The sequence below is a fragment of the Oenanthe melanoleuca genome, chromosome Z (assembly GCF_029582105.1).
Source record: "Oenanthe melanoleuca isolate GR-GAL-2019-014 chromosome Z, OMel1.0, whole genome shotgun sequence".
Lineage (NCBI taxonomy): Eukaryota > Metazoa > Chordata > Aves > Passeriformes > Muscicapidae > Oenanthe > Oenanthe melanoleuca.
In genome coordinates, this window is record NC_079362.1 from 68062430 (window position 1) to 68086753 (window position 24324).

The 24324-nt window shown below is 51.0% G+C and overlaps 1 protein-coding gene across 5 annotated transcripts in view; it reads right to left on the reverse strand.

The window, feature by feature from the left end:
- The window catches only part of CNTFR (ciliary neurotrophic factor receptor), a 198704-nt gene that overhangs the window by 129188 nt on the left and 45192 nt on the right, over positions 1-24324 (reverse strand). For 2 of the 5 annotated variants that reach the window (XM_056514340.1, XM_056514341.1), the window contains exon 2: positions 19123-19227. The exons of 1 other annotated variant lie outside the window; for it this stretch is intronic. In XM_056514340.1, the coding sequence (XP_056370315.1) occupies positions 19123-19227 (105 nt within the window). Of the gene's footprint in view, positions 1-19115; positions 19228-24324 lie in introns of all 5 variants that reach the window. 2 more of the 5 variants (XM_056514343.1, XM_056514342.1) reach the window with 2 other exon arrangements.

Consider the following 24324-nt stretch of genomic DNA (forward strand, 5'->3'; position numbering starts at 1 on the left):
GCGGGATGACAGAGGGGCAGCCCCAGCGCTGGGATGCTCGGGTGAGCTCCTGCAGGGTGATGGAGGGGCAGCCCCAGCGCTGGGATGCTCGGGTGAGCACCAGCGGGATGATGGAGGGGCAGCCCCAGCGCTGGATGAGCACCAGCGGGATGATGGAGGGGCAGCCCCAGCGCTGGGATGCTCGGGTGAGCACCAGCAGGGTGATGGAGGGGCAGCCCCAGCGCTGGATGAGCACCAGCAGGGTGATGGAGGGGCAGCCCCAGCGCTGGATGAGCACCAGCAGGGTGATGGAGGGGCAGCCCTAGCGCTGGGATGCTCGGGTGAGCACCTGCAGGGTGATGGAGGGGCAGCCCCAGCGCTGGGATGCTCGGGTGAGGCTCCCCAGGCTCGCCGAAAGGAAATGAAAGTGCGCGCAGCGCGGAGGGATGCCTGTCCCGGATATTCGGCGCAGGGAGGAAAGAATGTGGGGTTCTTGGAGCGGGCACGGCCACCCGCAGCTGTGCAAACAACCCGCAGAGAAGGAGACTTACCTTGTCCCCGCCCGAGATCGCACGCCGCCCGCCTGCAGGAAGCCTCTTCCCTCGCCCAAAGACAGGACAAGCAAAGCCGAGGCTGTTTCCCAGCGGGAAGCTGCTGTCTCACAGGTCAGAGAGTTAAATGAACCGGCTGGGGATAGGAGTGAGCACCGGTATCTGCCGACCCAGCCTAGTGCACAGCAGTTGCTCCTTGATTTTAATTTACCCCCACAACCGAGGTGAGCTCCTTTGCCAGCAGAAAATCATCAGCAGTGGCTGCAGGCGAGAGGTTTTGCTGCACTGCTCGGGTCTCATGCCCTGCTGCAGCATCTCCCCAGCACTGCAAGCCCTGAAGGGATCCCACATCCAGTTGGACAGGCAGGAGGAATGCAAGGCCCCGATCCAGGAAAGCACATACTGATCTGCCAGCACCCGACTATTCCTGACCCCTGTCTTCCAGAGGAAACTAACTTCAGATGGTGAGAGAGGGAGGAAGGGAGAGTGATCAGCATCAGCTCTGGGGAGAATTGGATACCCCAGCAGCACAGGCTGGCCAGCCACATTGGAAAATGCCATTTTGGAGCCTGAATGCAATCCGGAGTGTCAGGAGGTCCTAGCACAGTCTCTAAAAAAACCATCACTGGTGCTGCAGGCAGTAGAGAAAAAAAAAGAGAAAAAGAGAAAGGGAAAGGGAGAGCCAGTGATTGGAGAGGTATGGCTCATGCTTCTGGCTGCACCACAGGTTCCCAGGCCTACCCTTCCCACATTCAAACAGGGAAAATGCTACTTTTCTGCTGTTTTGCCTCACCAGACTACCTACTGTGGGTAACAGATGGAGTCTGTAGGCCCTACAGTAAACACAAAGGTGGAAGGATTTTAAATTCCACATTTCCATAGATTTTCAGAGATGGGGGTGAGAAGGGAGAAGGGGCAGCACAATCTCTAAATCTTTATTTCCTCAGGCTCATTCAGCCTGTTTCCTCCCCAGCTTTTGTACTAATTCAACCAATTTTTATTTTTGGAAAAATAAACCAGAACAAATGGCGATAAATACAGGCAGGCTTAGAGGGAAATGGCTGGAATTGCTCCCGATCCTGGCAGAGCTCTTCTGAACAACGCTGAAACCCCAGGGCCCATTTCTGCCCAGTGGCAGATGTGGCCCAGGGGGGGAAACTACAGTGGCAGCTCCACCAGATGACCCTCCTGCCCTGGCCAGGAGAAGCTTGCCCAGCCCCAGCCAGGGAGGGGCTCTGCCCAAGCTCCTGGGCTCAGTGTGACTTTTCACCACGTGCAGCTGTTGGATCCAGGTGGGCAGAGGAGATGAAAAGCCACCAGGCTGACAAGGAGCAGCCACAGCAAGGAGGTCATGGGGTATTGTGGCTTGACTCTGGGGATGGAGCCTGGTCTGGTGGCAGCAGAAATCACCAGGTGCAGCGGGCTGTGTGGGTGGGGGCTTCCCTTCCCAATATCCCTGGGAGAAAGAGGAATGCTCTGCAGCCCTCATGTGAGGCTGATTTCAGGCTTTTCAGGGTTAGAACCACAAAACATTAGCTTATCCAGAGCACGTCAGCCCCCACAGGCAGAGAAAGTCCTACTGCTCTGAGGGTTCTCATTATCACATGAATCTACATCTATGATGTTTTCCGATGTCTTAGATTTGAGAGCTCTCAAACCCTTGAAAAACAGTAGCTAGCAATGGATAAGAATCTCAGGCAACTAATGTCTATTGATAAAATGCAATAAATATTCAAGCTAATCAGAAGGATAAAAATGAGAGAGGGAGGAGGACCCTGCAACACACTAGTTGCTGCCTGCTTGAGAACACCATCTTAAAATGATCCAACAACCAAGACATCACAAACCCCAGCTACAATCACACCAGTTTTTCATCTCAAAGCTCTTTTGCAAGCTTTGAAGACCCTCCAGTAAACAGCACACTGGAGTGTGTGCTAAAGACAAAGGAAATAAAAAAACCCACAGCCCAAGAACAAGCCCTTTCTCAACTGCAGACTTGGACACAGGGAGACAGCTGACCTGTGAACCCAGTACCAAACAGGACATGAGCTGATGGCTTCTCCTTGCTGACCACCATAGCCTCAGCATTCTTTACTTCACCTCACATCTGTGACAGTCTCTCCATTCGTCTTCTCACCCTGGACTGTATAAAAGAAGTTGACAGGAAAAGAGAAATAAGTCACAGCCACTACCCTGAGCCCACACTACTGGCCACAGCTCAAATGACACCACATTTCCTGAGCAGGGCAAGATAAGTGAAAACAGCACAAAAGAGTAAGCCAGACCACACAGAAGAGAAATGGGCAGGAAAAAAGATCAACCAAAAAAGCCATATTTTTAGGATGGATTTCAGGAGACAACTCTGACAATCTGTACTTTATTCCTGGAATAGGTTGCCCATAGAAGTTTTGGATGTTCCATCTCTGCAAGTGTTCAAGGCCAGGCTGGATGCAGCTCTGAGCAACGTGGTCCAGTGGAACGTGTCCCTGCCCATGGCAGGATTGAAATGAGATGATCTTTCAGATCCTTTCCAACCAAAACCACTCTGTGACCCTATGATTCCAAAATCAGGGACTGACTCTTACCAGATTGGCTATTGTTGGCCCTACCCTGGGGCCATACATCCTTCATCACACAAGGAGGTGACACACCCCCTCGATGCTGGCAGACTCACCTGAATTTATTTCCAACAACAAAGACCAACACTATCACCAGCTCCTGCAAAAAAATCCCACAAAAAGCCCCTATTGTAGCAGAAAGAGGGTTAAAGTCGCAATTACAGAATTGGTAACACAGTTACCCAAGAGAAAAATAAACTAATTACAAAGAAAAAAAAAAAAAGCCAAAAACACAATTCCAGATTATATTTAACACTCAAATTCCTCCTTAATTGCTCCAGTGTCTCAGCCAGTTTGCAGGGGAGTAGTGGGGACTGGCAAATTAGCTCCCCCCAGAGCTGCTTCCCCCTGGGGAGCTTTCCCAATTTACATTCCCATTGTGTTCTTTAATTAGTACATTCCTACAGCTTTTCTGAGAGTCCCAACACTTCCAGGGCTGTGACAGTACTTTATAAATAATAAATCGGAAGGAGTATTCACTGTACCCTGCTTCACTCCTCCCAGTGTCCCGGGCGCTGTCTGGCAGCTTTTGCAGGGACCACACACAGCCTAGAGCAGCCCACCACTGCCAGCCCCAGAGGCAGCCTTTGGTGGGAACATTAATAACCTCTTTTAATCTTTCCACCTTGCACAACTTATTTGGAGTCCTGTTTCCAGCCCAGGATTCTCCCAGATGAAGCATTTATAATTGGTGATGTCCCCATAATGTGGTTCCAATGCAGGTGAGAAGGGCTGGGAGGAAAGCTTGAGAGAGGTCCCTGCAGCCCTTTGTCTGACCAGAATGATGACCAGAGGCAGCACTGCACCAGCCAGACTTCATGATTCAGGCTCTACCTGGAGGCATCCCAAACTCAGCATGAGCAGTGGTGGAGCACGCTGCTCCTCCACATGAGGACACAAGCAATATCCTCCAGCCCGAGATTTCTGCCACCCTAGGGACACGTGAACTTGTCCTTAGGGAAAATAAAAGGGGGAAATGTGTTTATTCTGCAGCACATCAGCCAGGAGCAGAGCGCAGGACTCCTCGGCACACAGGAAAGCCTCCGGCGCCTTCAGCCGCACGAAGGTTTCACACAGATCCTCCTGGAAACCATCGGCAGAAAATGCCCAAAGTAACGGGAGGACAACGCAGCCAAGCCATGCATCAGAGCTTTTCCCAGGTCTCATTAGGGATGATTTATGAAGGCTGACACCATCGTTAACCTCTGACCATGTCCCCACTGCCTGCAGGGCATTTCACAGTCTGCCTGTGACTGTCCAGCACCAGTGTGGGGGACGACTGAGATTTCATCTCCCCTGTTAATGCAATTAGTTGGTTTGAAGGAGACCCATCGGATCATCTCACCTGCAGCAACCCAGCCAATCCATTCGCTCCGGGACGAGCCCTGCCCGGGCTGCGTGCTCGCACACACGTGCAGCGCCGCTTGGCACAGGCATCGGGCACTAATAACCTGCCATTTGCAACCCCATCTGCTTCTGACATGTCCATTATTCAAAGGCATTTGGCAAAGACCTTGGGCAACTCATTTGCGGAGTCCGGGTCAGTTCACAAGCTCATGAATTCCCAAACTATTTGCTGGCCGTGCTGGTAGCCAAGCTGTGAATAGATTTTTGGCAGATTTTAAAGGAGCCAGTGTTTTCTGAAGACACCTGCCCTCAGAGGCTGCAAAAGCTCAAAGATTTCCATTCCTGTTTAAGATGCATATCCAGCCCTCTGTAAAGCTGTAGTAAGAAGAAAACCTGACTTGTCCGCCACTATAGAGAATTCCCTATTTTTAACAATCTCATGGGAAATCGAGTGACATCAGAGTCCCTGAGCCAGGGGTGCGAGTGTCACCTCACCTCACCTCACCTCACCCTTCCGTGCCCCCCACGGGCTGGAAACCCAGCAGAGCAGAAGTATCTCCGGTCTGGGACCATCCCCAGATCCTTAGCCCGGCCCCTCTCATCCCCCAAATGATGCAATTGGCTGACTCTCCTCCAAGCCAAGCCCAAAACTCAGTGATGCCCTGGCAGCAGTGGCCTTAGGTGCTTCTGGTCCTACAGCTACTGCATCAGGACAATACACCAGCTGGAGCAGGAGGGTAGACCTGGAAAAAGTACACTTGGCACCTTTACATCCAGCCAATTCACGTCGTGCTTTGCTCCCCACCAGAGCTGCAGAGCATTGGGGTTGGCTGCCTGTCATGCAAGGATGCAGCAAGCTTTTCCCCCCGCTCTGAGGCTGAGGCTCCGCTCTCCTCCCAGTCCTCTCTGCAGTCTGCTCAACCAGTGGCAACCCTTCCCTGCTGCAAGCAGCAGCCTCGAGGCTCCCGGAGATCAGGCGGCATCGCACACCCGCTCGGAGAAGCAGGAGGCACAAGCAGGGGAATACGAGACGTGATTTGCTCGGAGACAGCTCTGTGCTTTTGGCAGGACTCGAGGGCATTTGTTTTGAAGCTGTGTTTACATGCCTTTGATCAGACGTGTTTAACTTTTCTGGTGCGTGACAGCAGCAAAACAAGTTTGAGACAAGGATAATGAAACACATTGTGCGCCCGTACATGTAAACGGCTGCGGCAGGGCTGCGCTCATCAGCGGCTCAGACTGGAGGTGGGGGCCACGGGGGTGGCTGCCAGGACGGGGAGATGCATCACCATGATGCCAAACCAACAAGTTGAAAATAAAATAAAATTTTAAAAAAGAAAAAAAAAAAAGTGCAGCACTAACCCGGCAACAGCGGCTCAGCCTCAGCTCTTGGAATTGTCCAAGTGAAGCCTGCACTGAGTCCCGGTGCAGAAGTAAAACTCCACCCGGCATCACAGGGAGCTCTTCCTGAGCTGATAAACTGCTCCCATCGTGGCTCAGGGCTTGCTCCTCAAGGCCCCTCAGGTAGGGAGCAGCCCATGCTTTTTCCAGTCCCTGAGGTTCCTCAGCAACTCTCAAAGTCAAGCACCATCTTTTAAGAAATGCCAGCACACGACCAGAGGGCAAAATGAAAAGGCAGCTTCCAGAGATGCTCCTAAAATAGCTGCTCTCTGAAACGCTACGGGGACACCTGGCACAATTAGCAAGGATGTATCTACATATGTATAGACCAATAATTGGATCATTGAGCACCCTGTCATCATTTCAAGCCTCGAAAGGCAATAAAAACTCTCTCCCAGCACCCTAAGCAAAGGCAGAGAGTTCTGCCAGCATCCTTTCAGCACAGGAGAGTGCATGGTCATAAACTGGGAGATGTTTCCAGGCATGGCAATGTAAACAGCCCCACGCTGAACTGCTAATGAAGAACCCTGGCATGGGGCAAAGCCTCAGCACAGACAGAGAGCTGCTCCTACAGAGCAGTTTGGATGTAATAATCCTATTTTTGAGGTTAAAAGAGACACGGAGGAGCGTGGATGGTCCACCCCTCTGCTAAAGAGCAGATCCAAGCATCTTATCCCTAGTATGTTTAATTTAATAGTGCAAAATGCCAGCAGAGAGACTTTATAATACAGTCCCATGCTGACCATGCTCTGAGATGAGAGATGCCACCATCTCTTTGTGCTTAGTGCAGCAAATGAGCAGAGCACGTTGGCACAAGAGGTTTCCTAATGCCACCTCACTACACAACCTGTCAAGCCAACACAGGCTTAAGCAGTGGATCTTAGTTGGCAATAGTGGGGGAAGTGAATACTCAGCTGTGATAAATATTTAACGTGCTTTTAGTCCTGAAGAAGTGTAGCACTGAGGCCATCATCCTGTAAGTGAAAACCAAGGCTGATTAATGGGGGAAGGTACTCCCATTTATGGGAGGTTAGGATCAATCCCAATTCTCAGCTATTTGTTGAATCTTTAATGCTCTTTTTCGATAGCAGAGTTCCTTGGTGAAGGGCAGCATCCTAATAAGGCTGCTTTAACAGCAGGGATGTTAAGGGGGTATAAATAAAAGACCCCTGTAAAAAATAAACAATGAGGTAAAAAAAGAAGGTTTCATGTGGTCATTGCTGTTTAGTGGCTTGGAAAAAGCAGTTTTCAGGTCCTCACTCTTCTTTGGAGGCTGGATTTATTTCTTTTGGAGTTTTCTCTCAGAACTGAGCTCAAGATTAACCCTCAGGCCAAGACAAGCTGTTGCTCTGGGAAGGAGGGAACGTCAGTGGCAGCCCAACAGTCAGTGTCTGACCTTTGCACATCCTTCATTCCATGCTAGAAAGGTCTCCACCTTCTTCCACACCTCAGCTGTCTTCTCAGAGCCACAGTTTCCCCACCTCATGCTCTAATTCTTCCCCCTCTGAGCAAGGTACCCCCATACCACCTTGCATCTTTCCAGCCAAGATTAACCCCTTGCCTCTGTAGTTATAGCAGCATCAACCACTGCCCTCCTATGCTCTCAAACACTCCACTTCTCCTTTCTCCAGAGTACCCAGGGTGAGCAGGCAGCTCAAGGAGAGCATCCCTCTCTGTCCCCTTTGAGTCACATCACCTCATGCACCCCCCTACTCCTCCCATGCTTGCTTCCCTCAGTAAATCCCCTTCTGATTTTCTCACAATCCAGTAGGACCAGCCTTGCCTCCTTCAAGCAAAGCTCTCCCTGCACATCTCTGCTTGCTCTCACTGGCAAGCAGCACGGAAGCAAGACCACAGCCATCAGCCTTGTAATGAAGATGGAGAGCCACACAGCCTGGCTGGCCCTCTCCATCTGCCCTCACCTTTCCGGTTGCATTACGCCTTATGCTGTTTCTTGTTTGAAACTAAACATCAGCTCCTTCCTGGCTGTGCAGTATCTCTCACCCCAGCCTTGTGCCAGGGATGTTACAGCATGAAAGGGAGGGGATGAGAAGTGAGCCAGGAAAGGGGACAGCAAGAGGCAGTGGGGAGAGAGTGTATTTACAGCGGGGGTGGCCAAAGATGCCAGAGCCAAGTGCAGGTTCCCAAGCATGAAGGGTGTTGGTGCATCCCTGATGAGCCACTCTGGCTCCATCAAAGCATCAGCTGGAACAGATCTGGTTGTCTGAGCTGAGAAAGGGTGCTGGCTTCTGCCCAGAGTGACAACTGGGATGAGAAGACAATGTCACCCCCAGGCAGAAGCTAAGAACCTCTTTGGCCCCTACAGCCCTCACTCCTCCTCCACACTGCAAGGGGACCAGCTTTAAAACCCCTTCTCTCTCTACAGCCTTGCATTTGCTGTGGTGGAACAAAAATGTGGTCCCTTCATAAATGAGCCTGGCCCAAAAGCAGGAAGCATGGCCAGACAATTTCCCTCCAGGGCTTCAAGCACTGGAAGAGTGAGGGAGAGGGCTCTACATACACATGCTACACACAAGGGATGTGCACACCCCCTTCTACTGCCACCACGGACCACTCCTAGCTAGCCATCCTCCAGGATCATTCCATATCTCTCCCCCCAGTTGCGTTCCCCACTGTAATTGTCTTTCCTCATCCACCATTGTAAACAGGGATTATGAAAAAAGATAGGAGATTAGGCCTCTGCTGCAGATTAACCTGCCATTGTCCTCAGTGACAAGAGGTGCCAGACACCTGGCCATGCCCTGTGAGGGTTCTCAAACACGCTTCCCTTATATTGCCACAAGACTCTCAGGGAAATAGTATGAGACATCCTCCTCCACCCAACCTTTGCAAACTTTACCAGGCTTTCCTTGTGCTCGCAGCAAAAAACTCAAGGAAGTGGAAGTATTGTAGTGTGTGTCCCTGCAAGGTGCTAGGGACAGAAGCTGGGATGCAACCTGCTGGCATTACAGGAAAAATTAGCACCAGAGAAGCAGCCAGGCCCTCAGGTGGACAGCATTATGCCCCCGTGGGACTCTGCACAGCCACCCACTGCCAGGCAGCACAGATTCACTGCGGGGCAATGCCAAGCGCAGGAAGGATGCTCTCATCCCAGGCAGGCACAACCAAGCCAAGTCTGCAGCCAAACTGCCCAGGTGCTCTGGCTTCTCGCCCTAAACCAGGACACCCTTTGGCTGAGCCACATGCTTGGGAAGACCCTGTGCAAATGTTAGAGACAGGGCTGCTTTTGTTTACAGGCTGCTGGCAATGGCGCTGCGCACCCCACATCCTCCCCCGGCCAGGAGCAAGCTCCAAGAAAGGAAATTACACAAGCCAGAAGGTTTGATGGAATGAACCCATTGGGCGGCTTGAAGATAGCTATTAATGGAGAGCTTTCTCTAATTGCTTTTGTATAATCTGGGGCTGCTAGGCGGAACTGGGTAATAAATGAAATCCAATTACATTTTCTCTCAGTATTTATTTTATTAAGTAGAATTCATCAGCTGATGAAGGGCCCCTCGAGGTAATGGCTCATGACCTAGTGGAAGGCACTTTTTTTATTATTATTATTTTCCCCACTTGGGGAAGCAGATAATTCTGTTTCCCAGTAAATGCAGACTGCCCCCCTGCACCGTGGGAAGCAAAACAGGTCCCAGGGCAGCACAGATCCCACACTGTCCTCCTGAGCAGGATCTCTGCTCTGGCTGCTGGAGTCCCAGTGAGCACAATGGGTGACTAAACCCCAACTTCAGCGTGCCAGCCAGAATGGAGATGGATTTACAACAGCAGAGGGTTGCAGCAGGGACCAGTCCCACTGGGAATGCAGCAAAAAGCAATGCCAGTCCATGTCTGCTCCCTGGGAGGCTGGACTCTGGTGCCAGCTCTGCTTCCCTGGGACGAGTCTGCTATGCAGAGCTCACTGTGTGGGCTCAGTTTGGGCTCAGAACCACAACTGACCAGCCTGAGAACGGTGTGAGCTCCAGCAGCCCAGATCCATCACATCCAGCCCCACACTCCAGCATATCCATGCAGCCCTGTAAGCTCTGCAGCACCTCAACCACCACCTGCTGGTGGTTTAAACCCAGTTACTGGTGATGTAGACACAGTTGCTGCCATGAAGGCTGCCCATCAAGGTCACCAAAAGCACTGGTCCCACAAGAAATGCCTAGCCAAGCCTTGTGCCATGGCTAGCATGCTGCCATCAGCAGGTAGAGCATGTCAGGGATTTCTGGTGCTGGCAGCATTGCAGGGCACTCCAGATACCACGCAGGATTTGCTGGAAGCTGTAGCACTGCAGGAGAACAGATCCCAGGTCCTGGCACAGTGCCTTTTCTGTGGTATGAGAGGCAGCAAAACCCAGTGTGGGTCAGGAGAGGTTGCTCCAAATGTATCCTTACAAGCTCTAGCCAGCATCCATCCCTGTGGATTAGGGACAGCATGAGACCCTTCCTCCTCCTCCCTCCACACCAGAAGCATCCATGGGGCTGGGGTGTGCCAGTTAATCACTGCTCCCTTTTGCTGGAGCCCGCAGCACGAGCAAGCAGGATTCCTCAGGGATCTCCAGTCAGCTGCTGGGCTTTTCACCATCCCTCTCCCCATGCAGTTACTGACTGACGTTCACCCCTGGCTGCCCAGCCAGCGCCGACAGCCGCAGCTCGCCCGGCTCTCGCTGCCATCTTGTCATACAAACAATTTATCACCAGCCAGCGAGTGCTGCTGCAGACGACAGACTCCAGTGTCCATTAATTAACAGGAAATACTGAGAGAGGCACATACACATGCACAAATCTGTCTGAGAGGTTTCCTACAGCATCCACCGTGGATGCACCCATGTGCTGCCACAGTAAGCACAGACTCTGGGAGCCACAGCAGATGCAGCCAGCAGAGCCAGGCTCAAAACAAAGAAAAATCAATGTTATGAGGAAGAAAACCAGCTATGGAGGTGATAGAGTAGCATGGTTTTACTCCTAAATAGTAAGAAACTACTCAGCTTAATGAATCAAAACGAGGGTGGTGATTTGCAAACAGGGGAGCAAGAAAGCCACATCCCAGCTGCTGAGAGTTTGGGGTGAAGGTGACACCACTGACACCTCCTAAGGGCTTGCACAGTCTTTTGCAGCAGGAACAGCTAATGCTTTGCCTAGCCTTGCGTTTGGGTGAGGTGTTCTTGGCTGCTGTACCCTGCTTCCAAACCTTCCAAGGCTCCATCAAGGCAGGATAAGCCCTGTCCCCCATCAGGGCAACAAATCCAGCAGCCTTACACATCCCAGACCACAGCTCAGCAGCACTGAACAAATGCCTGCCAGAGCCTGAGCCCTCATGCTGCTGGGCCAACTAAAAATAAATGAGGTGTGGGTTCACAGAGAGTCAGAGTCAGGTTTTAGAAGTGCTGTGTGTCACTGGTTTTTCTGCAGAAGCCAGGAACAGAGGATAAGGAAAAAGGGTTTCAGAGGGCAAGGAAAAAGTGTTTCACAGGAATCTTCTGAAACTCATCTGGCTTTTTGATTTGGGAAGAAAACCTAAAACCAGTTGGAAAGGAGATCTAAACATCATGTCAGAATCCAGCTCTTCATCTTTTTCGCAAGTGGGCTTTCACTTTCTTCTGTGAGGCTATTTGCCAAGCACAACACAGGAACACAAGCTATTTGCGTTGATCCAAAACTATTTTTCACCAAATAAGCCATTCATCTAAAATCTTTCTGCCTAGCTGTGCTGCAGGAGAAGCTATCTGCTCATGGCAGACCATGATTTATGCTTAAATGAGCATTTGTGACTAACAGACAGGCTAGATTCATAGTAAAATGCATCATCAATAAATCAGTCAATCACTTCTGCCCTCAGCTCAGGGCTGAAGTCTGGAGTAACTACTCAGCACTTTGTCAACCTTTACTCCAGCAAAGTCTGGGTAAGAGACCTCAGGATTTAGCCTATTGATTGCTTGCTATTGTTTGTGATGCCCTGCATGCTTCAGACATGCTCCCTTCAAGCAAGATTAAATACCTGGCTTACGGCATTGGGATTCACGGGAAATTATCTTTTACAAGCAGGGGAACAGACAAGTCAAATTGCCCTGTGCAATGGTCCATTGTGGTGCAAAGGTGCCCCTGAATCCCCTCTGTGCTGCCAGCAAGGGAGGCACATGTCAGTGCTGACTCTCCCTGGGCTGAGCCCCACTCCTGCAGCACATTTCTGCAAGTTAAATGCAGTTTTGGCTGCGGCTCCAGAGCCTTTGAGGCTCGCAGCTCCTCCGGTTGTGTTTTGTTGCAAGAATAATAGAGTGACAGCTCCCCAACAGCTTTGAGCAGCATCCCCAGCTCAAAGGCACCCTTAATACCTCTGCCAAACTCCAGCCTCTCAGTTTTTACATTCGTTTGAAGTTAAGCTGATCTAACTTGGGTGAGTGGGCGCAGACAGGGTCGCTCAACCAAAGCCAGGGAATGTCTCAGGCACTCCTCTGCCCAAGGGCTGGTGCTTGTGCCCCACACCATCAAGGATATTGAATATATTAATACAGATGGAGATAAGTGACCATCCTGCCCCCACAAAAAGGGCAAGACTGGAATATTTGCACCCTACACAACCATAAAGTAAAAAAACACAGCAACCATTTGCACAGCAAAACACCTCTTGATAAGCCTCTGAATGCTACCACCTCCCAGAAACCCCTACTTCTCCCTGCTTACACCACCCTGAATACAGGAAAACAACTAAAAACCTGCCATTTCTATAGGAAAAAAAACAACCAGCCAAACAAAAAAAAAAAAAAAACCCAAAAAAAACAAAACAACCTAACAAAAAACCCACAGCCTGCAGAAAGGAAGGATCTGGCAATTCAGGGAGAGGGGGGAGAAAAAGGAAGTTAAAACCAAGGGATTTAGAGAATCCCAACCCAGACCACCAGCTGTTTTCCCATCCCCATGTCATGCCCATGCACCAGAGATAGCATACTAATTCCCAGGGTTCACCCATCTATCCCACTGTAAGGCAAACTGATTTCTGATGCTTGTCCCGCCTTCTTTTATTTCTGCCAGACCTCCCCCTCTCCTCTGGGTACTTTTCCTGCTGCCATTTGTTCCTGTCCTTTACAGCTCTGCCTGCTGTCACTCGCATAACCTTGCCTGTTTGGTAATTTGTGGCAATAAAGTGTCACTGTGGGGAAAAAATACAGCATCACAGCAGCATATAAATCTCTGATCCATAAATTGTGCTGCTCCCCACCTGCATGCCCCTCCTTTTAGTTGTAAAGTACAACAATTTGGGGCAAGAGGAAGAAAAAAGAGCCAGTTATATGTGATCTTACAGAAGGGCAGTGCTCAGGTGTCCTCAGTTGGGGGCTATAATGAGTGCTGAGGGACTGGTGCGTGCTGTAAATTGCCTTGGAGACATGGGCCTCAGTTCAGGCTTCCTGGAGCTATCCAGAGCTTAAAAAGAGTAATCTTGAAGGGGAAAGAATACATTAAGCTTTGCTAAAGAGTGCAATCAGTGCTTCTGTCTATCCTCCTCTCTGAGCAGCCTCACTGGTGCTGAGCACACAGCACTGGGAATGCCTTGGCCATGGAAGGGATCCAGGTGTGAGCAGCTGAGCCCTCGCTCCTCTTGCCACCTCAGTGTGGGACCCTGCCCGTCTCCATCGCAGCTGAACAGCTCCTCCAGCAGATCCCCAGCTCCAGCCACACTCCCTGGGCATTAAGGGGGACTGCAAGGAGGCAGGTCTGCACTTTTCCCTTCCATCTGGTGCAGCAGGTGCCCACTTTACACATGTATGCCCTCCACCAGGCTAACAGTAGCTGCTCATATCTCAGAGCCAGGATTCAGTGGGGCAGCTCCCACCCCGGGAAAATGCATCTCATGTTTGTGGCCCCATGGTTTCCAGCTTTACTGTGCAGAGTACCAGGCATCCACCACCCAGGTCCTCCAGGAACCATGAGACCACAGCATCTTTGACACCCTCTGAAACGGCTTTAGAGGAGTTCAGCCCTTCTTGCTGCTGATTTCTTGGAATTGGAACGCAGATCTTGCCTCCATCAGACCCCTCATCTACTGAATTATCAGCTGTGGATCAGCATCCTGGGCCAGCTCTAAAATGTCACCTCCAGCACTGCTGCAGCCACTCTCCCAACCACAGCTCCTGTACCAGACCCAGCAGAGTGTCCCACTCCTTCTCCCCTGGTTCTTGGCACACTGGGGTGTCATCCACCATCCATCACACAGAACAGCAGGAAGACTTGCATCAAAGCCTTCTCTTGAAACTGACATCTTTCTTGACATCTATGGCTCACCTGAGCAGCTAAGCAACACTCCTGTGAATATAAACAAGCAGGAGGGGAAGAACATTCACTAGACAGATAGCTTGGGGAAGTGTCATCACCCACTGAAAGCCCATATGTGGTTTTGTAGCACAGGTATTTGCTTCCTGTCTTGCCCACTCATCAGAGGAATGTATGAGCAGAGCTGAGTGGCACCCTGGAGACAGAATAAAACCAAACTGTGCAGGAGCCATGCAGACAAACACATTACAGACACCCTGGGGAGGAGAAATCTCCTTTCTCCCAGCCTTGGGAATGGCACACAGCCCGGATCCATCGTGCACCTATCCTGCACCTGATCAAGACAATGTGTTAAATAAATTAAAGAAGTCAGGTCTTGGTCCCCAAACCTGCCCCTATACAGCAACTTTCCTCCTGGAGCCACAATTCACTGAGGCCTAAGGAAGAGCACTTATTGTGGAATTCTCCAGCTCATTGCTGTTGTTTGGTGCTGGGCTTGGGTATATCTTGTGCCAGGATGGTCCTGCCAGCTGCCTGCCCAGGATCAAACAGCAGACTGGCTGTGGGAGCAGAGGCACAGCCAGCACATTACACAGCACTTGAACCACATCAAGACATTGCCTGTAGTTTTGAAGAGAAGTCCCAGTGCAAGTTAACTAAAGGAAACTCAGCCAGGGCCACTGAAATATCCAGGGAAGCTGTTGAGGACACCAAGCCAGGGGCTTCATGGTAACCCATAGTAAGAAAGTAAGTGACAGTGGCATATCTGAAACAAAAAGCTCCCACTGGATGCTAAGAGAAGCTTTTCCCTCTTTTATTTAGGGTCAGAAACAAGACAAAACCAGCACAGCACCTTTAACAACAACACTCAAGGCTAAGCAGAACAAAGCCTTTGCCCTTCTCCCATTCCCAAATTCATGACTATTGTTGCAGACCAATGTATGGAAGGAAATTAAGGGAAACTGTCAAATGAGCACCAGCACTCCTTCACACCAGGGGCAGAATCTGGATAAACTAACCCATTTCACCTCACCCTTTCCACCCTCCCCTCAAAAATCAAACACCCATGTAACATGTATGTGCACATACACTGCAAGACCTGAGACAACTTGGGGAACCACTCCAAATATGCAGCTTGCATGACTGGTCCTGATTCAAATATCCTTGTCTGCTTTTGATAAAGAAGGGAAATTCACGAGATACAACATGTCAGTGGCTACACTTGGTATTTGGGAGGTTTAGGGTGAACAGCAGGAAAAATCTGTTTGTTGGGAGGGTGGCACAGCTGAGAGCCAGGTATCCCAGGAGATAGAGGATGCCCATGAACCCTCAGCTCAACAGCCACACTGTTCTGATGTAACATCCATGGCAGCTCTGCTCTGGAGCCCCAAGGGCTCTGTGCAGATGCACGAACAAGATGAGGGATTGATGACCTCATCTTGGTCACCAGCTCCAAGAAAAGACCTCTCAGCCACCTCATTCTCACTATCTAAACATCAGGTCCCTTCTTGGAAGAAGGACAAAGACCACCTAGGAGCTGTACTGCTTGGGGCTGTGCCTGGAGGGGACATACCTCAGCCACCTTCAGATCCAAACACCCCTAAGCACTCAAAAACTGCACAATCAAGTGACAGCAGCAGAGCTTTGGCAAGACATCTGTCCATCTATAAATAGAGCTTAACTGTGTGTCCTTATCACAGGGCTTTGATGTGTTTGGGGAGAATATTTTCTCCCCCTTCACCACCAAGTCCCAGGCAGCACAGATAATGGGCTTGAATCGATCCAGCTCAAGTATTGCTAAACTTCCTACCACTGTGGCAGCATGCCAGCCTCAAATAGGACAAGAGAACATGTGTCTGTTCAGAGCCAACCACAAGGAGCAGGCAGAAAATTGCTTTAGGCTTAAAAAAAAAAAATAAATAAAAAGGGTGCTTTTTGCAGATTTGTAGATCAATCTACAATGTATTTTAGAGGTTTAAGAAAGTCAATATAAACAAGATATATCATAGCTGCACAAGAAGCTGAGAAGTTGTATTTCTATTTAGGCTGCTGCTGGCACTCCCACTGCTGGCTCAGTGTCCTGCTGTGGTCCCACATCACAGCAGGAAAGTTGAGGGAAGGGGCTCTCTCCACGGCTGCAGTTCATCACCCCACTGCTTTTGCCAGGACAGCTCAGTGCTGGGCTGGCTGGGGTGCCACTCCTGCACCTCGTGCCTGTGTGCAGCAGGAGGGTGGCAGGAGCACGCAGGGCCAGGGGCAGTGGCCAGGCTGGTGGCACAGGGTGCAGCTTGTCTGCCCTGGCCTCTGTCCCCACGGGCTCAGCTCTCTGGTCACCCTCCAGGCAGTTTCTCACGCTGGTGCAGCTGCAGAGCTGCAGTGGCCTGACCTCTTCAAACTCATCCCCAGGGATGTGACAGGTTGGTTCCCTCCCACAGACACTCTGCCATGTGCCCACCATTCCTCTTGCACCTTGGCACGACTTGGGAGAGGCCTCTCACAGATCACTTTGCCACCCCTCTGCCCCCCTCAGCTCCACTGCAGGGCACTACAGAGCATATTCAGAACTTTTCTCTCCCTTTTTTATTACAGTGAGTCACATAACATGCCTTATAAACCAGACCTAAATCATATCTGCCTCTCCCCAGATCCCACGTAGTACGTCAGCCATTAAACATGCAATTATCCTGCATTTACAAATCCATGAGAGGCTCTCATCCTCTCATGGGCAGCAGTGCTCACATCCCTGCAGTAGAGCCTGTCCTAATGAGCCACCAGGAAGTGGATCCCACTGGAACTGACCATATCATTTCCCAACCTCCTGAGGCACAAAACCCCATTTCCTGGCTTCCACCCTGTGCCTCAGAGGGTGAAGAATAAAGTTTGCATCTGGATAGGAAAGAGTTGTCTGTACACCCTTGGTCAGCAGGAAGAAGTCCCTGGGCTGTGGGATGCCCAGCTCCATACACCCTTCTGCCCCAAAGCCCACCCAGGCATGGGAAAACAGGTCTGCCTGCAACACAGGAAGCAGAAGCCACCTTTCTACCTTTTCTACACAGCTAAAACTTGTGCAAATGCCTGCCACACAGCCCATCAAATCCTTTGGGAGCAAACCCAGGATGCAGGGCAGGGCTGGGCAGCTGATGCACCAATGCTGGCAGCAGTGGCAGCCTGCTGGTGCTTCTCCAACCCCCTCCCCACCCCTGTGCCAGGCTCAGGCTCCTCCAGCAGCACATCATCTGGGCTGGGCTCTTACTCCTCTGCTGCCACGCACAAGCAGGCGTCAGGGGACGTATCATTCCACAAATCCGAGGAAGAAACAAGCAGCATTAACTGGTAGCACATGTGTACGGAGACCCCTCAAACTCTCTTTTCCCTTGCTCCCATCTGCTCTGCTCTGGGCCACTAAATCCAATTCAGCAGTGCTCAGAGCTTGTACCAAAGCTGCGACACATTTGTCAGATCCCTGACTAGACCCATGGCTAATTTTTACAACGCTAATTTATCTCACCATATTATATCGCTTTCATTTCATCCCCCCAGGATCCCATTACTGCCAGTGTACCTTGTAGCCAGCATGTAACAGTAATTGGTATTATTAGCGAGGAGCCCTGCTCGAGCTGCTCTATTTGCAGAGCTGCAAGGAGTCCCGTGGGTTGGCTGATCTACCTCAAGGATGGGGAGGGAAGGAGTCCTTGTTCCATGCTGCTCCACGGATGCCACCAAGGAGCAGCACCAGGGGCAGGGTTTTGCTGATGTAGAGCATCTCTGCACGTCCAGACCCCAGCCCACCGTGGCTCCATCAGGTGCTGTCCACCTGGGTTCCCTAACCTTGACCTTTTAACTCGAGGGCAAACAATCGAGCGTGCATGCAGGGACCATTTCTGTCCTTGCTTGTGACTCAAAGGATAAAGGACTCTGCTTATCCAGGGTTAAAGGAGCTGCAAAACAGCTCTGGGAAGCATGATGGGGGCAGAGGGGGCAGAGGGCAGAGAAGCTGCACTGGGAAAATTCATCATTGATGCTATTTTGGTAAACAGTTTCTCCTCTTTGGTGTAGGCTACTGCTTTCTAGGACCAACATAATTAAAGCCATGCAGTTCTAGCTAAGTGAGAGGCTGCACTAGTCAAACGGTGACAATTCCCACTTAAGACGTCCTTGTCTGGCATTTAGAGACTTGTTAAATTTTAATTCATCATTTTCCTTTCTTAGGCACAGCACCAGCAAGCACTGGGCTTTCCCAGCACAGCTCTGCAGGATCTGCATCCCCAAGTGTGGCAGCTCCATCTCCAGGCTCCTTCCCTTCTCCACCATGCCTCAAAGAACATGACCCCAACCCCTCCTCAAACAGCACAGTGCTACCTCAGCCCCAGACTGAGCACACATGCCTCAGAGATGGGGCAGCCCCTTGCCCATGGCTGCTGCTGGTGGTGCTCTCCTAAGGGGATGCATTACTTTTCAAGCCAAGCCCATGCACCTCATCCCTGATGCTGCAGCCCACCAGGGCAGGAAAGCAAAAAAACCCACCCAGCAGACCTGAGAGCTCCAAGCTGTGCTTGTCTGCAGGAGGTGGCACCTCACCTTCCACCACAAAGCTTGGCTGGGTGACACTTACCTGCTCCAGAGTGGTTCAGCCACAGCACGGGATCTCTGCGGGTGTGGTTGGACTGTGAACTCTGAGCTGCCCAAAGGGCCTTCAAGAGGGAGAGCTGTCCATGGGCAGACCATAACATGGGTATTTTCCAGGCTGTTCATCCATACTTGCCCCTCCACATCCTAAATAACCACTCTCAGCATCTGCCTCATTTGCACAGCAGCTAAAAGGCTGCCCACGAGCCAGGAGCAGCCTTTTGTCACACTTTTGTCACACCATCCTCACCAGAAGACACCTGTCCTGCCCTCCCACAAAGCTCACCAACTCAGGACAAGTCAGGTGAGAAAGGTTTCTAACCCACCTCTTACCTCTCCACCAGTCCAGAGTCCTTGGGTCGTCCCCAATTTCTCATAAACGTCTGGGCAATTCTTCTGGCTGCTTGTCCAACCCTTGCTGCTCAGATCTGCGATTTTCTTCAACAAAAGAGAAGAGACAACCTGTCAGGTTACCAGGTGAAGCTCTGCCATTGCTTCAGGTACAGCAAACAACCAGGGCAGGGGGGCATCTGTTTCCCAGTGCTGACAGCTGGGGGTAACCAGTGCAAACACGAAGCTAGTTGGAGTAAGAGCCCTCCCACAAGAGCGTCACAGTCCAGCCCCAAAGCACGCATTTGCTTAATTATTTTGATTCAGAAACATGAAATGGGAGAGGGGGGAAAAAGACCCCAGCAGCTTGGGGCATCTCTGATCTTCTTTGAAGGCAGCAATGCTCCCCAGACAGAGCAGCACAGCAGCACCACACTGTCAGCCCAGCACCAGGGCAGACCGTGAGGTGTTGGCTGCCTGAGCCCCAACCCTGAAAAGCCTCACACGTGTGAAACGGTGCAGGGAGAGGCCAGTCCGACTGAAGCCGGGGGTGTGAAGAGGAAAGAGTGCCTGTGGAGCTTTGCAGCACAGGCACGAAGGACTGGAAACAGGAGGAGAACTCTCTGTGCTGCGTTTGACACGCTGCCTGTGAGACGGAGTCAGAGGCATTAATGTACCCAGTGGTGCCCTCCCTTGCAGCAGGAAACACGCTTTTTGTGTTAGACAAACAAATTATCAGTCGAGATCTGTGCTCATTATCCAGCTCTTGTGGCGGAGGTTGTGTTGCTCCCCCACTTTGTTTTGAAGAGATAAAAAAAAAGTCTTATGGCTCTGCATTATTAAAAATGAAAAATAGGAGCCAAAACCCCCTGGCAAGAGGTAAGTCTGGGACTCACTCCTGCAGAGATTCTTTCCCAAGGGTGACAGTGACTCCAAGCCTGGAACACCACAGGCTTTAATTAGCACCCAACCCTCAGCTGATGAGCTTTGCCAGAGTTCCTCCCAGGACCTCATGCAAAGCCTGGAAAAGCCAATGGGAGGATGCTGCAGAAACCCAAACTACAACCCCCCATCTCTGTCCCGCCTGCCTGGAAAGCCTAAATAAATAAATGACCCCTCCCTGAAACTACACTGGACGCCTGATGGAGAAACCCTCATTTGCAAAGTGCTTGGAAATAATTACAAAATTTTCCCTGAGTTACAAGGAGGGAAGCGGACTGTTTGTCATGCCGGCAGCCACGATGTGCCGCAATTTATCACACTTGTCAGGTGTCAGCCACCAAGAAATTTAACTCCAGCTGCCCCAACCCAGCACCCACAATGCCCCATCACCCAAAAGCTGCTCTGCCAGGCACCCCAGAGCTCAGGACTGACTGGCAAGGAGGGGAGAGGGCTGCTCCCCACCTCTCACTCTGCAGTGCCAATGTAACTCTTTGGTTATTTTTTGGAAACATTTTCGGTTGTGGGTGTTGTTCTTTTCCCCTACCCACAGATGAAGAGGAACAGGAAAGGAGACCAGGTTACAGCAAGAGATGAGTCTCATTTATCATTACCTGCCAGAGACCCTCTGGGCTCTATTTCCAGCTTGGCAAGGACCTGAGAAGAGAGATTGGGCTTAGCACTGAGCACCCTTTGGAAGGGAGTGCATTATTATGAGTACAAAGTGCAAAATCCCAGTGCCTTTTCTGAGAGACATCTCTGAAACCGGTGGGAAGGACTGACGTTCCCTGCCACCTCTGTGCCCTGTGCTGAGCCAGATCAGCCAGCCCTTCCACAGGTCCAGCAGCCCAGTTTTCCACATGGAAGTCAAAGCACGACTTGCTTTTTTGGGGTTTCAAACTGAGGTCAAACTGGATTTTGGAGGAACTCAGCATGTGCAAAACAAGTCACCAGCTGAAGGACCTGATTCAGGGCATGAGTTACTGCTGAACCAGAGGGGAAATCTGTGAGCTGTGCTTCCCCATTGTAATCAAGAGTGTGCCATATCACAGCTCAGGTGGGCTCACATAAGGAGCAGGGACAAGTCCTGGGTCAGCTCCCTGCAGCTTGAGTCACTACTGAGCTCACCCAGCATCACCAGCACTTGGGGTCTCAGCAATGCCACAGTCAGGGCACTTCATCAGCATCACACCTATTTTAAAGGGCCTGTCTGTGCTGCCCCACAGAAATATTCCTGTTTGCTCATTTCTGTAGCATCAAGGTAGCTTAAGAGAAACCTGCCTGCAAAAGCACTAACTCTTTAATCAGGTCCTTGCCAAACACTGGAGGAAACCCAGCACTCATGGCACGCTGTATGATGCATCTGCAAGGGCTAATGGATAACTGAACCACTTGCTTAATAAAAAAAAAAAGAAAAAAGAAAGAAAGAAAAAAATCCAAACACATAGCATTTGCCAAAAATCTTTCTCTCCAGCACAAGCTGGGCTAAGCTGATCAGGGATCCATGAATTTTACTTGCACCAACAGAAGGGGCCCAAGGTTTCTCAGCAGTGAGGCATCCCAGGCACAGGATTTGCAGTGCTGAGTGCTCGAGGCAGAGCAGCTCCTGCTGTGGGAAGCTCCCTGCACATACTGTGGGTAACACACCCACACAGCCTCGTGGATTGGCCCGGGGAAGGTGGATTCTTGTGGCCTCAGCAACAAGCAGAACCCTGATGCCTGGCTCAGAACCTTCCTCCAAAACTATCCAGCCCACAGGACAAAGATACTGGAATTTCTTCAGTACAACGGCAAGAATTTTTCAGCCTTTTTCTTTTTTTAAATTTTATTTTTAACTGTGGATAAACTAATGCCTTTCTCCACCCCCCCCCACCCCCACCCCATCCTGAGAGCAGCTTAAAACTCTCTTTGCTAAAATTTTCCAAAAAAATTCAGCCGGAGGCAGAGACATGTGAAGTTTCAGTCCAAATGGTTAAAGGCTGGCGTAGTTTCAAGCAACTGAAGACAGGGGCTTATAATCAGAAGTGTCAGGCAGCCTTAATTATATTATTTCCTGAAGGAAATAGTTTTCCCTGCCGAAGTCCAGGAGTTATTAAAAAAAGTTGACCTCACTGGAACCAATCAAGATGGAGACAAGAAGCCTGTGATGGATTCTTAAGGCAGGCGTGTTAGTGCATCTGTATTTTCAAGGGCCCAGGATTTTAGGACAGGTGTTCCCAGACAAGCCTGGCTTTGCAACAGCTGAGAGCCAGGACCCAGGATGTGGAGTCCTCTCCCATCCATCCTCGTGGACTGCCCTGGGCAGGGGCACTTGGGGAGGAGCTTGCCTGTGCCCAGATCGATTGCCTCGCCAAGGCGAGCAGGGAAAAACAGCCGGATGCTTTGTAGCTGTCAGGAGCACACAGGCTTTTTGTCCGTGTCTTCCTCTGTGCCCATAAATAAAAGTGACAGCAACTTTATTTAGGACTTCTTCCAGTTAAGAGGGGATGGAAAAAAAGGGAAAAATTAAATCGTAGCTCAGCAGAGGCGGAGGGGGAAGGTCCTGGAGGCACAGCTGAGGCTCTGCCACTGCTTCAGCAGCCTGAGATGGTGGCAGCCCTCACTCTGCAAAATCAGCACATCCTCATCCCCATCAGTGCACCCCTCTCCCCTGCCCTTCTGGGCACAGAAACCCCAATCCCAGTCCCAATCCCAATCCCAATCCCACATTACAGCCCCTGCCTGCTGTTGCCCATCCACCCACCAGGGCAAGATGAGAGGTTCAAGCACCTGGAGTGACTCAAGGTGGAATAACCATGTCTCCTAATGTCCTACAAGAGACTGAAACAAGCCCCAAATAATCCAGAGGAGAAAGTCACCTCTTCCCTGCACATAGGCAAAGGTTGTACTTGTAGAACCAACAGCTGCCCTAAAAGGCAGCTCAGTCCTATGTAGCTCAGCATGGCTGAGCAGGAAGTGCAGCATCTCCACCAGCCTCCACTACCACAGAAAGTCCTGTCTGTTTGGCTATAACCTCCAAGGAGTATTTTGCAACTGACGAAAGACCCTCTTTCTATAAAAAGCATGAGAAGAGACTCAAAGAGCAGGAGAGGAGGAAAGGCTGCTCTGCAAGAGGGCTGAGCATCCTGGAGACCCAGCCCCAGCAATGCCCCAGCATAGGGAGCACAGCCAGGGTTTGAGCTCCTCAGTCTGGTCTCCCCCAGCTCCCTGCAGCATCTCCCAGCAGCAGAGCACCTCGTGTCTCTCAATGGTATTGCAACACACTGATAACAGAAGCGCTGTGTCAGCCTTCATCCTGCTTGCACGAGTGCTGAGCCAGAGTTATGCCACAAGCCAAAATCCAGTTCCCACAGGGGCTGAATGATTGTGTCAGTTTCCAGGTGCTTAAAGGCTGAACTGCAGCTCGTCAGGAGTTGTGCCATGCACTTGCACACAAACACTAAACTCAGGGCAGGTGTGTAGGAAAACAACCCCCTCCCAACACAGTGGATGATCCCACCCTATGGAGAAAGGTTTAGGGTGGAAGTTGTGTGCAGGTCCCGAGGGGGAGAGGCTGCCAGTGACCTCATGGGTTTCTTCCACTGCTGCCCTCTCCGCTGCCATGAGTCAGAGATTAATGACAGGCCATTTGTCAGCACCGGTGGCATCATTGCCAATCTCATTTCTGAGCAGACATCTGACCTTGCGTGCCTCCCCGAGACCCGTGTTACCGCATGGCTCCAGCAGCCTCCTGACAACTCCCAGGGGAAGCAACACAAGGCAGGGACTGGGCTGTGACAGCTTGATCCTGAGTCAGAATGCACAGACAAACAGCTCAGGATGAGCAGTGAGTGTTTGTCAGCTTGTCCCACTGCCCTACCCTCCTCCCAGCTGGCACACAAGAAAGGGTCTCTCTCACAAGCACTGGGCTAGGTAATGGAGAAGGGAGACTTGTGCCCAAAGAGGAGGGCACAGGCAAAGCCAGCCTTGCCCAAAACTCTGTGAGAAAGGAGAAAGAGGGTGTGGGGGGACACATGGCCCTTTTTCCAAGCCTGAAGCACCTGTGTGTCTGCCCACACTACCCAGCCAGCTGAAGGGATCAGTGTGCAGTGCCAGCTGTGGCACCCAGAGCTTCTCCAGTCTCCATGGCTCAGGCTGAATCAACCCAGATCTCACTCAGTGAGGAGACCAGCCTCCAGACACAGGTCCACACTGCATTCCTGAACAGGGCTTGTACCCGTGTCCTGAGGTGTAGATGACCCATGCTACAGGGTCCAGCACTCCTCT